The following is a 13,153-nucleotide window of genomic DNA, read 5'->3' as shown; positions in this document are numbered from 1 at the left end:
ATGTGAGGAAGCAGCAATTTCCATACCAATGGATGTTTGTCTGGTTTAGGGGAATCTTGTGATAAATGATTCTTTAATGTTAACTTTGGGCTAAAACCATCCAAATGCCAAAGGAATTGACCTTTTTTAAAGTAAGGATTAATCTCACTAACCTGCTTTCTGAAAATTCTGCAAAATCATCCTGAAGTGCAAACTTGTGCAAAACTTCTCCAATTAGATAGCCATTGGAAAATGCCTTTGCAAATGACTTGGGACCTGAATTTTAGAACAGAGATTAAAAAAGGTAAATATAATGTTGTACATAGAGCTTATATATTTTCACTATATACACATAGAGTAAAACTACATAATTTAACTTGAACTCAAAATGCCATGAAAATACTTCTAAAAACTTCTTGTAATAACCAAATGAAAATATTGAAGTTTAACAGTAGAATCGTATAAAGACCCCTGAATAAATGTAGATCAGTACTTGATAACATATGACATTTTGAAGGAAAAGACAACTTTTGATCAAACCAAACAAAACACAACCAATAAAACATATAACCTTAGATCTAAAAACAAACCCTCAATATATTTTATAAAATTATAGTCTAATATCTTAGTTATCAGTAAAACCTGTGGATGATGATTTCACATTCTGGCCGGGTAAGGTACAATCTAACTTCTTTAAACCTCAAAACTTAATTTTAACCATTTTGCAATGGAAATTTTACAGAAATCATCTGTGCCTTCTTAAATAAAGCCTACTGAACATAATCAAGCTTTTCCTTGTTGGCTCCAGGGTTTACTCCAGTCTAGTTGGTGTTCTGTGCAATGATGGAGAAGCTCAGAGGAAGACAGACTTTGGAGCCAGAGATGTCTATGCAGGAATCTTGGCTCTGCCTTTTACTAGCTGTGCAACCTCTTCCAAGCTGCTTAAGCTTCCTGAGTTTCTGTCCCCTCATCATATCTATATCTATCTTGGAGAGCTATTTTAAAGATTAGAGGTAATGTATGAGAATTCCTTGGTACCATGTCTGCTACATAGTATGCACATAATGATGAGTGCAGAAAAAGAAATTAAGTGTTAAACAGAATTTGCTTTCTTTAAAAATGTCCTTAGTTTGGGGTCCCTTGTATTTTTCTTATGAAGTGAAGGATATAGGGTTACATGGTATTCAAGAATGATATACAAAATCGATACATAAAATAAATATGTATAAATAAATATCATAGGACAAAGCCATCATCTCTCAAATGACTTCAAAATCGTCTAAAAATCTTCAATGTATTTCTATCAGAGTCCTTTAGGCAATAGCAATACTAAATATCTATAAAATATTATATATTATCACAGTATCGCAAACTCATTCATACTGAATTACCCTCTTTTATCTATTTGACTATTAATAAGGTGGCTATACGAAAATGAAGAAAAAATAATTTCTTTATGATTTGTAGAACTGATGCTTGGTGCGTGGTTGCAGGGAGGTGAGTTGAGTTGCTCCATAAAGGCCACTGTACAGAGACCTTACTCAGAAGACTTCACATTATCATAAGACTCTTGCATATTTGACACCAGCCCACAATTTTGCCCAAAGCTTTCTTAATATCTGTTCTCAAAGTATTTTATACTCAATAATAACCCAATTCTTAGGTTAAATCAATATAATTATAAAGTAGTTTAAAAAGATGTCAACTATTCTCACTGATTCTGTTTACTTGGGGTGAGCCCCTAAGCTATCTAGCACTAGAATCTATTGACTGCCTTCTGGCATCATACAGCAGTAGTCTTGGAAGCAACTGAAATCCAAATAGCTCCTTCTGCCCCCAAAAGGCAGAGGTGTGCCATCTCCTCCTGCTGAGTCACTGCAGATTTCTCCTTTCCTCAGAGACTCACCACTGCTGGCCTCCAATGCTGTTCCCTGGTTTTCGGCTGCCACCACTGTCCTCACTGTGCCATCTGGGCTGCTCTGGCTGTGCCTTGCACCTCTTCTGTCTGTTGCTTTCTCCTTTCTGCTTCTTTCCTTTCTCTCTTCTATAGCCCGTCCCTATTCTTAGCTTTCTGAAGTGCCATTGGACATACAGTCATTGCCAGACTATGGATTCCTACTAAAAATCTAAGGACTATTGTTTTGTATTCAGGGGCTACTGCTATGTCACCTTTGGGTGGCCTCGTTCCCCCACTCTCACTGGATTTTGCACTTTGCCTATTGTTCCTGTTGACTGAAGGCCTGAAATCTAGCCTGTGAATAACTGGGGAATAACTATATCCTAGTCCATCACTCTCAATTTATCAGGCAAATGGTCTGTAGCAAACTCTTTGCTACAAAAAGTCACTAGAAAAATAAAATCATAATTCACTTCCTTTGAAGTGGCAGGACTTATTAATAAGGCAATTCTGATATGGCTAATATAGGGGCATTTTGGATATAAAGGTCAAAGAAGAACAGTAAACACATTATTTCACTGTCAAGTAGTTTACTATAAATATGAAAGCACGTGTCTGCAGCTCTGTGTGTATTAGACACTTTCAGTTTTGTTTTTTTTTTGCGCCAGAGGAACACAGAAGAGAATAATGAGTGAAGAGCTATAGCAAACAGCAAAAGCAACAGAGAGAAAACACATAGAAAAAATGAAAGAGGAGAAAAAAGAAGAATACATGCAAGAAATCAGATGAAGAAAAAGCAGATAAGCCAGGAATATGTAGATTAAAAAGTATGGCAAGGAAGATAAGAAGCCAGAGAGAGAAAGAGAAATGGAGAGAGGCGAGGGGAGGGAAACAGTAAGGAAAAAAGGAAACTCAAAGGAAAGATTATTTTTTTCCCTTTGGTTTATCAAATTTTCCTTCCCAGTAAATGTTCTGGAATACCATGACTAACTTCATGACGGCCACCTCTATAAGTTAATTTGCACTCACAACTGGAATTACCTACAGGAAAGAAGAGGTGGGTTGACTCTAGGATAAGGAGCAATGCAGAATATGAGAAATACATAAACCATGGGAGCCCAGTGACGTTCTTCACTCTGAGCTCTAAAATGATCTACATCTGGGAAACGTTGTTCAGCAGCCACTCAGCCATGCCTCCCGTCTTCCAAGCCTCAGATCTGATCCCCATCACTAATGTTTTCATTTCCTGAAATCTTTGATGTGGGCCTTTGTCTACCTTAGGCTGGGACAAAGGGCAAAATGGTCTATGTGTTTCTCCACCTGAGCCAGCTGGAGAAAGCACAAAAGAAGATAAGCCTTCTACATTCCAAATGGTAATGAGGAGAGCACAGGCTCTGGAGAAATATTCTCTAGTTTGACTCTTTGACCATTTATAAGCCCCGGGACTTTGGATAGTTACACAGGCTCAGTGTCCTGTCTTTAAAAGAGAGAAAGTGATGGGTTCTACCTCCTGAGAGTTGGTTTGAGAATTAAATGAGATAATTACATGTAAAGTGCATAGCATAATTCCTGGCATATAGTAAGTGCTCAGTGATCATTTTATTGTTATTATTACTGCCTCCTAATCTAAGACAACAGGTTATATCAATTACACAATTGTTAAGCTCAGTAATAGATCCTCAATGACTACAGTACAAACATATTTATTTAAAGGTAACTCAGTACTCAGAGAACAAATATTTGACCCTATCCTTAAATTCAGATACAGGCCTACTCTTGGGGCCAGATAAGCTATAACACTCTTGCCAGTCTGGGGAAGCACATGTAATCAAACACAGTTGATTTTTACAGCAAACCATTTGAGTGGGAGAAATAAAGACAAAACGTAGCCTCACAGCATTTCTGGTCAAGTTTTGCCACCAAATGACTAAAGAGATTTGGGGATTTGGGGATTGTAGACAAGGGGCTATAGACCTACACATTCTATGCTAAGTGTCCTTTGCTCCTCCTTCACTAGAAGATCAAAGACCTAGCCTAGGTTATCAACCACATTTTAAAAGCCAAGCAAATTTACTTTCATTTGAGAGAGAGAGAAAAACAGCTGCTGGTGGCTGGGTAGTGGCCTGGCCCAATTAGGCCCTGGTGTTCCTAGGAGTTGGCCCGGCACTCACAGCTAGACCTCGGCCTTCTCCTGCTGAACATAATCAATTTCACATCACACCAACACCGGACAAGGCTACTCAGTGACCCTGATGGATTAAGACAAAAACAAAATCTCTCTGTAATCATGTCTGAACTCAGCCTGAAACAGTATTGGCCAAAACACAAAAAATGATCAAATATTATCCCCCTATTCTGACTGATATGAGTGGCGGCTGCTTTTTCTTTTTCCTTGCTTTGCTCTCCCCACTTCCTAGATAAGTTTTATTAAGATATCCAATCATAGAGTTGTCTATGCTCCCTTTACAGGATCCAATTCAGAGCAAAGCGCTGCTTCCTTGAGCCCTCCCCAAGAAACCCCTAACACAAACCCAAATGCTATGAGGGCTTTCTAACATCCTCTTCTTGAGATGCCCCACAGTTCCTCATGGTATGTGTTGCAACAAGTCAGTAAACTCAATTTTGTTCAACTACAGGTGTATCCTGTGCTCTTTGGCTGGAGGACATTGACAATTTCTTTTCTTCCAGTACCAGAATAGGATGATCAATTTTTATAATTTTCTCCTTTGAAGACTTCATCATAATTCTCAAGATTTACTATCTGAAACAAAAATCTCAATTGCTATGTTATATAACCTTCTTTAATGGTTAAAATTTTGGGTGGCATTCTTGGAACTTCATATCTTAAAATTTTGACATTGATTTATACAACAGTCTTCTGTTACTAGATTTGCTATCTCAATTTCTAGTCAACAGAGGCCAAATTTCAATCAAGGAAAATGCTGCTGAACTAACCAGGAAATATCAAATAATTTGTTATATTACATGACAAATCATGTGTTTCCTAATGACCCTGAAAGGCTAAAGTATGAGAAAGTGTGTGGTTTAATAATACCTGGGGGAAAAAGGAATGAACTAAAAGTCAGCGTACTCAGAATCTGCTAATAACTTTCCACTACCTAGTTGTATAACCCTAAACAAATCTCTACACATATCTGATTTGATTTCCTCATGTGTCAAAGAAGAATTAAATGATGTCTAAGATTTTTTTTCAGATCTAAAATTTTATGTCTCTATGATATGGTAAGGTCACAGGCTAATAAAAGGTCATTACAATACATTATAAAATATGGTATATAATAAATATTCAATAGGATTTTTTCATATCTCTACTTTTTTCTTAAAATAAAATTTGGTACTTTTGAAAAAGTGTGGACATAAGACCTTTAGTTAGTGTACAAGGGAACCCAGATTAAGTATAGTTAGCGCACAAGGGGTTAGTTAGTCAGTGCACAAGGGGGTCCGAATTGAGGATGTCCTTAAAACTTGGGACATCAGTAGAAAATATCACTCTCTAAAACAAAAACTACTGAGATTTAATACAAAAGGACAAAATTAGCCACCTATGGAAACCCACTTATAAAAAAAAACCCAATTAACAAGGAATATAGGCCATCTCTTAAAACTCACAATAATTTATCTATTTAAATTTTTTATGCATCATGTAAATGATAATCTTGAAATGTATTAGTTAAACTTATTCAGAATAGAGATATGCTGCAATGGAAGAAAAATACACAAATATCATAATTTTAGAAGCTTTTGTAGTAGTAGTAACACTGGAAAATATCATTGAACAGTATGATTCCCCCAAGCACTGGGGGAAGAGAAGGAGGAGGGAATCTGACTTTAATCTAATCTAACTTAATCTAATCGAATCTAACCACTCACTGATATCTAGATAAAATATCTCTAGAGCAGAAAAGTAAAACACATCAAGTATTAGCTTGATTTGAGGATTCTTTTGGTAATGTCTAATTTCTAATGGTCAAGGAGCAATCTGATCTATATATTTGGTCTCCTCCTGAGTGTACCAGCCCACCAAGACTTGCATTACATTCCATTGCCAGTATATGTTATTCTGCTGTCCTTTTCCGCATGATGAATTGGTACTGTAGCTGATAAAATCAGCAGAATGTAATTTCTGTTAGCATGTGACAATTCCTAAGAAGTTGCTTTAAGTAATAAAGCAGAGCTTCTGAAATCACAAAGGTGAGGATCAAAGCACCCAGGGTGACCTTTTCGAGTTGAACAAATCCATAAGGTTCAGTCAAAAACAATACTTTACCCTACTTTTGTCTCATTCATACATTCTCATGTAATAAAAAATTATTTACTAAGTGCCTATTATGTGACAGACACTATAATAGACATAATTCTAAAGTGAGAGGCAGAAAAGTGGTTGAAATAATATTTGAGTATCTAGCTCTAGTATAGATGATAGGCACTGTGGTAGATATTTTCCATTTGCAATTTCATTAGATACCCTCCCAAATATATAGCAATTATTATTATTACTTCTCAGGGTATAAAATTGGGACTAGAGATCATTATTTATAATTTGGCTACTACAAAATCAAGACTTAGGGATACTAAACTTTCTTAACTCAGTTTTCTCTTTATTGGTTCCTTGTTACTACTGATAACAATGTTTAAGACTATTGAAACAATAAAAGTATGCATAATAAGGTATTTACAATTTTCAATATAGCTCCATCCAGAATCCAAAGTAATATAGACTGTCTTACACAACCATTTTTACAAAGAATCTGATCTGTTCAGTACATGGAATTCAAATGCTTCTACTCATTTGTGGAGAATGTTTAGTTATGACATTCTGATGCCAGTTACCTCTTACAGTGTATTCACAGGCGTTTTGTAAAACAGAGGCAATGCTTATTGTTGAAAATAACTGAGAGTTTGTAAAGAATTTTGCAGCAGATCTCTTAGTAACATTATTCTATATTGCTTATTTTTGTTATAAAAATAATTGCTTGAATTTCAGATGTGATTTTGTGTTGAACAACTTTTTGTATTTTAAGACATTTCATTAACATATACGTCTAAGCATTATTTTCCAGGACAAACGGTTTAGTTAAACTTAACTCACTGGAGATCCTTAGCTTTAGTAACATAGATCTGAATCTTCAGGTGTTGACACTAATCAAGCCTCTGGTGACTCCCAGAAACCTCATTAAGTGGAGGGAGACCATTCTCAATTGAGGATCATTGAAATTCATTTTCTTACTGCTGATATTCAGGGTAGTCCAGACAACGCAAAATTCAACATGAGATGCTTTATCCAAATTGGCTTCTACCTTTCAGAATAATCCAGAAATCAATCGGCTTTGGCTACCTCACCAATGACAGCAGTGCATTCACTTGGCATTCTCATTCTGTTTTCTTTGTCCCAGCAAGCAACATATGGACTCAACCACTTTTTAAAAACACCAATAAATCCACCTTTGCCATTTAAGCATCTAGGAATTAGGTTATGCCCTGTGAAGTTACAACATGCCTGGGTGGTTGAATTTCTGTACTGCTTGTGACTTCAAATTGAACAATAATCCTCATTAAAAGGAGCTCAAATGAATACACTTGGGAGGGTAAATTTTTAAAAAAATATATTCCCTAAGCATAAACTCTAATATATAATACAGTGCCTAAGAGCACTAGTCAAAGATCTAGCTTCAAATTCTAGTTCTAGGACCTACTAGACGGGTGACCCTGAACAAATTACCAAGCTCACTCAGCCTCTTTTACTCATCTGTACAACTGGGACAATGCCTCTTAGAGCTTTTTTAAAGATTAAAAAAGAAAACCTATGTAAAAGGCTTAGCACAGCGTCTGGTGTAAGTACCTAAGTGCTCAAGAAGGGATAACTTTTATTATTATTATTATTCCATTTATAAACTTTATTAGAGAAAATAACTCTTATGTAACCCTCCAATATTTTAAGATACTTACTATATTTCAACCAAAATGTTAAACCTCTTTTTCTCCTATTTCGTCATGTGATGTTTGATCTACTTCTTTGATTTTATATTTGTAAGGCCATATTGTATTTTCCTTTCAAATTATAAAGGCAATACAAGTAAAAAGCCAAATAACACAGATGTATTAAAAAAAAGCCAGCAATCTTCTTTCCCAGGGTAACCAATACCAACACACTGGTTTATATCCTTCCACACTTCTCTCTATGCTTACACAAACCACAAAATGAAGAGTCCCGTGTATGTCAACGGCCCAGTATATGCCTCTTTGCACTTTTCTCTCACACATCCTCATGCAACAATGAAATTATACTGGTTACAACAAGCTATAACTTTTGTGTTTGACTTGAGCATTCTTTAGGTCAGAAGTTATAGCAACTAACTCATTTGTTCTAACAACTGCATAACAGTCCATTGCATTATCTACCCAAGTATTCTGCTACTGAAGGGTATTCAAACTGTTTCCATTTTTTTTTTTTTTTTTGCCCCTACAATCCATGTAGCAATAAACATCCTTGTTCAAATGTCCTTACATATTGGTGATTTTATTTTTGTATGATAGTTTCTGTAAAGTAAGATTTGGCATTTACTATGTCTCAGGGACTATTCTAAATGTTTTACATTTATTATCTCATTTAGTCTTGACACAACTCAGTGCAATATTATTATTACCCCTATTTTGATTATCGTAAAATTTAGGTAAATAAATTGCCCAAGGTCACTAGCTAATAAGTGTGAATAAGTGATTTCAACCTAAACAGTCTGGCCTCCAAATCCTTGCTCTTAACAGGACCCTTATCCAGCAATTGCCCAATTACTTTCCCCAGAGGTTGTACCCACTTACAGTCCTTCCATGAGAGTTCCTCTAAACCATTCCAAGCCTTCCATTGTACACCATAGGATGGCTTATCTAATGACAGAAATCAACTGGCAGTGTGCTTCTTAGGTGCACAAATCCTATCTTGTTTGTTTCCAAACACAGTTGAATGTGTGCCCTACAGTCAGAAAAGCCTTTTACAATATGGAATTTGGTTAGTTAGGGGATTGTCTCTCTCTTTTTAGGCTCCTCTTAGCAATTGGGATCAAAAAATGAATATGTATTGCTAGTGAATGGGATGCAGAATACTGCAGCTGTCTCTGCTAACAGCTTCCAGCGTTATGCTTCGGGAAAGCAAACACTGGGAATTTTCCATTTATAGTTTATGTTATTTAAATTCTTACTTAAAAAGTCTCCAGTCTTTTAATATTCATGGAATGAAGTAATTCTTCCTCCTCCTCTCAAAGCCAAAATTCCCAAAATGATTACAATTAGAATGGCATACTACTGTTTTTATATATTTCTTATGAATTTTATTTACTTTTCTCAAAAGTGTTTCAATATATAACAGAGTCTTAGGGACTTGAGCAAAGGGTGTGGTTTTTATTAATCAAGTAAATAAACCAAATTAAACTCAGCAATTTGTAACTGCTTTTCTTCGGAAGAGTATATCTTAAGGGCATGTTATTACATTTTGGCTCCTATGGTGAGAAAGGAATATGAAAAGAAAAATGCTAAACGCCATCCTGAGATCAGCATCGTATTTTAGGTGAGGAACAGTCAGAGACACACGGGATGATCATAGAATCCTGGGGAAAAAAATTACTGCAGTTCCCAGGGCTTGTGCCGGTGGTGGTTTGGCAAAGAAAAAATCTGGGTTTTATGCCTCAAGAAAGGCAACTGGAGAAGCTCCAAAGTTAAAGATCTTAAACGCTGATAACAAATACTGTGTGGATGCAGAAACACTACTGATCTAGCAAATTCTGTGGATGACTTAAGACTTAAGGTTGAGTTGGCACTATTGCCCCTCTGGTAGCAAGTTGGCATTATGCAAGGATGAAATGATTCGGTCTGAAAACCTCTTGCTTTGAGCAAAAACCGTACCAGCTGGAAAATGAACTGCTTAAGAGACAACAGAAAGAAGTTGAATGGGGTTTAGTGCTATTCTGGAATTTTGGCTGTCACAGAAGGTGCCAACATGTAAAACTGCCTCTGTGGTTGTGAGATTTAGAAACTTGGGGCGGCAACTTCATGGCTCGGGTAAAATCAGGTTAGTGAAGAAGGTCAGCTTTGGGAAGAGTGAAAAGTGGTCAGAAGCAGCTAATGTGTACATTTGAGCTAAGACTGCTGAAATTTGTAAAAGTTAACATATTCTGCATTAACTCATTTCACACACCCTCCTCTCCTGCGAGGCAGTTAGGTATGGCAAGTATGACTGGATCTATTTTATACTGGAGGAAACACACTGGAAGAAGGAGAGGGTATTGTAACTTGTCCAGGGGCACACATTTAGTAGCGCGGTAGCTGGCTTTCAGGCCTCATATTTCGTTGGCTTAGTAGCACACCACACTTGAGCGTGAAAGGAGCAATGTCAGGGCCAGACGATAGAGTCCAGAAAATTCCTCTTTCCAAAGGAGCAAGGGGGCCCTCCCTGAAGCCTCTGATGGCTGAGCACCACGGTAGGTCAGAACCTGCGGGATTGGGACCACCGTGCTGATGGATAACGCTGAGCGGCAGGGCGGAGGCGGGAGAAGCCCTGCAGCGGCTGAGGTGAGCCGGCGCGGGCGGCTAGCGCCTGCCCCGCCACCTTCCATCAGCGCGCCGCGCTCCAGGCTCCGCGCCCCGCTCGCCCCCGGCCCGCTCTCCCCAGGCTGTGACACTCACTCACGGTCTGGGACACCTTCAACTCCTGGTTGAGCCACTGGCACAGGATCTCCGACATGGCTCGGCCCGCGCCTCCCACCGCAGGCAGGTGCCAGGAACGCGCGGGAAACCCAGTCCTCCCGCCCGCGTCCTCCTGTTGCCAAGGGCGACCCGTTGCTAAGGAAGCGTCTCCAGGCCAGAGCTAAGGGAAAGGCTGGGAGAAGAAGGGCGCCAGAGCCCAGCCGAGGAGGACAGAAAATCGTGACTTGCCCCCTGCTGGCGGGTAAGACCTGGATATGCGCAAGCGCAGTGGGCTTCGAAGTCCCGGAGACGGCGGTGCGGACCTTCAAGAGCGCTAAGTTAGGAGGAGTGGGGTGCGGAGGGGCGAAGCAGGGAAGCTAGTGGACTGAGCAAGGGGTTCTTGGACAAGCAGAAAGAGAAGGAAAGAGGCTTGATTGAAAGGGAATTTTTTTCTTCCTGTTTGTCTCTTAAAGAAACCTATGGAAGGTCCTACTCTAATGGCCAGTTTTAATTGCTACATTGTATGGGCTACCCAGACAGGGACAGAATGGGTCTTATTCATCTTTTAATCCCAGAACTGGTATAGGTCCTGACCCGCAGCAAGCATTCAAGTTTTGTCGGTGGTGGTGACAGAACTAACATTTAGGGTAATTCACTTCTTTATATTGTTTTGAGAGGTGAATATTTAATGAGCTTCTTTTCTGGTCAGTTTTGCCTTCCAGGTAATATTTTTAAATTGTAGTTTGAGAAAGACTCTCACCTTGCCCAAACCCGAGTCAGCCTCCTCTGAGCCCTCTTCCCTCTGAGGTCCCACCTTGAACTCTGTGCTTGGCCCCTTTGTCAAGTTTTAGCAAAAATCCTGCTGGGTCAGTTTAGTGAAAATCCCCCACCCATATCTGATCTAATACCTCATCCCTCACCCTTGATAGCTGATCATTCTGGCCTGTCTTCAGCAGGGATCCTGTCAAGTCAGTTTAGCCTTTAGCCCTGCTGTTTCCTCTTAGTAGTTTTCCCCCCATAGACCCAACCCTGCTCCTTGGCTGTAAATCCCCACTTTTCCTTGTTGTATTCAGAATTGAGCCCCAACTCTATCCCCTACTGCAAAACCTCACTGCAGTAGTCCCTTGAATAAAGTCTTCCTTATGGTCTTTAACAATGGTAAGAAAAATTTTCCTTTAATAATTTCTACAAGTTTAGATAGAATAATGGGAAAAATTATATACATATATAATAGTATATATATGTATGTCACAAATATAAGGAATTTTCTCCCCCAAAAGCTTGGATACATCAAATTATGATTCTTTTAAACTGTAAGAATAATAACAGTAATGTCCTAATAGAAGAAATGTCTTTTAAGATTAATCTGAAATTGATCCATGTGTCCTGATTGGATAAAAGTTTAGTACTATTTCACTGTTGGCTTTACTTAACTTTGAAATCTCCTATCCCATGAGTTTCCTCACACCCAACACAGCAGGCATAACTAAATACAATGGGAATTCTGAGGGAGATTTATTGCCAACAGAATTGGAGCCTGATGTATTTGCTATGCCTCACATTAGAGTTATCCAAATTCGGAAGACTATGAGATTCCAAACAGCCTCTACAGCTTGGGGGAATATATCTAGTAAACCTTTATCCATTGGAAATAAGTCATCCCTGAAAATGCTTCTAAGGGATGAATACCTGCCTGGAAATGACCTCCAAGACACTCCTGTTGCTTGTCATCCCAGTAGTATATTTAAACTGAAGACTAGTGTTACACATTTATTAAGAAGTTCCAAGCTTTAATTTCAGTCTATAAAGCCTGGGGGATAGAAACCAATGTTTTCTAGATTGCTGAGAAAATTGCTTTTGGGGAAGGATGTAGATGAGGGTGCATCGAATTCCACAGCTGCACCAGAAGAGAATGCCTGAGCTCATAAACCATCCGTAGATATGTGCTATTATTCCCACGTCAGAGCAAAATATTTCTGTGCCCATCTGTAGGAGCTGTTTGGTTGTTGTTTGTTTCAAAGAGTTATTTGTAGTGTTTGTCTTTGGAACCCAGGTCCCAGTCTGCCAATGTGGTATTTTGGAAAAGAAGTTTTTATACAGAATTTAGATAAATGAAGAACAGACACTACAAAATTAAGGCAAAGTCTTTCATTTCACAAAAAGAACATGATAATTTTTTTCAGTTCCTAAAGCATCCCAGTTGAAAGTGATCTGACATTAAAATATTAATGAAAAATTTGAGCTGTTACTGAAATACATGCATTTTACTGTGTGTTTTTTCTTGAAATTGCTAGTTTAGTTATTATTCCAAGTTTCCCATTAAATCTATTGTCTTTCCATTGAAATCCCAGCTCTGGGCAAGGTTTCTAGCACTGCTCATGTTGGTGTTTTGCATTAATATGATATGTGACTTGTTTGTTTCCCCATGTGGAATCAGTTGGGAGAGGAGATGATTAAAGAAATGGACAGTTTCCCATCTGTTCTTGAGATGGCATCCTTATTGTTTTTTAATTAAATTTTTAGCGTATCTGGATCTTGCATTTAATTGTAACTATCACAGCAATTTTAAAACTAAATTAAAAA

General features: G+C 38.2%; 1 protein-coding gene across 1 annotated transcript in view; it reads right to left on the bottom strand.

The window, feature by feature from the left end:
- Positions 1–10,708, bottom strand: part of SPEF2 (sperm flagellar 2) — a 176,676-nt gene extending 165,968 nt beyond the window's left edge. Inside the window, exons 1-2 of the mRNA XM_036847598.1 lie at positions 10,571–10,708; positions 153–255 (exon numbers count right to left, since the gene is read on the bottom strand). Of these exons, the coding sequence (XP_036703493.1) occupies positions 153–255; positions 10,571–10,628 (161 nt within the window). The 5' untranslated portion in view covers positions 10,629–10,708. The remainder of the gene's footprint in view (positions 1–152; positions 256–10,570) is intronic.
- Positions 10,709–13,153: the final 2,445 nt, after the last annotated feature.

This window comes from Balaenoptera musculus, chromosome 3, assembly GCF_009873245.2.
Source record: "Balaenoptera musculus isolate JJ_BM4_2016_0621 chromosome 3, mBalMus1.pri.v3, whole genome shotgun sequence".
NCBI classification, from domain to species: domain Eukaryota; kingdom Metazoa; phylum Chordata; class Mammalia; order Artiodactyla; family Balaenopteridae; genus Balaenoptera; species Balaenoptera musculus.
The sequence above is the reverse complement of the archived record's forward strand: the minus strand, read 5'-3'. Positions and strand labels throughout refer to the sequence as shown.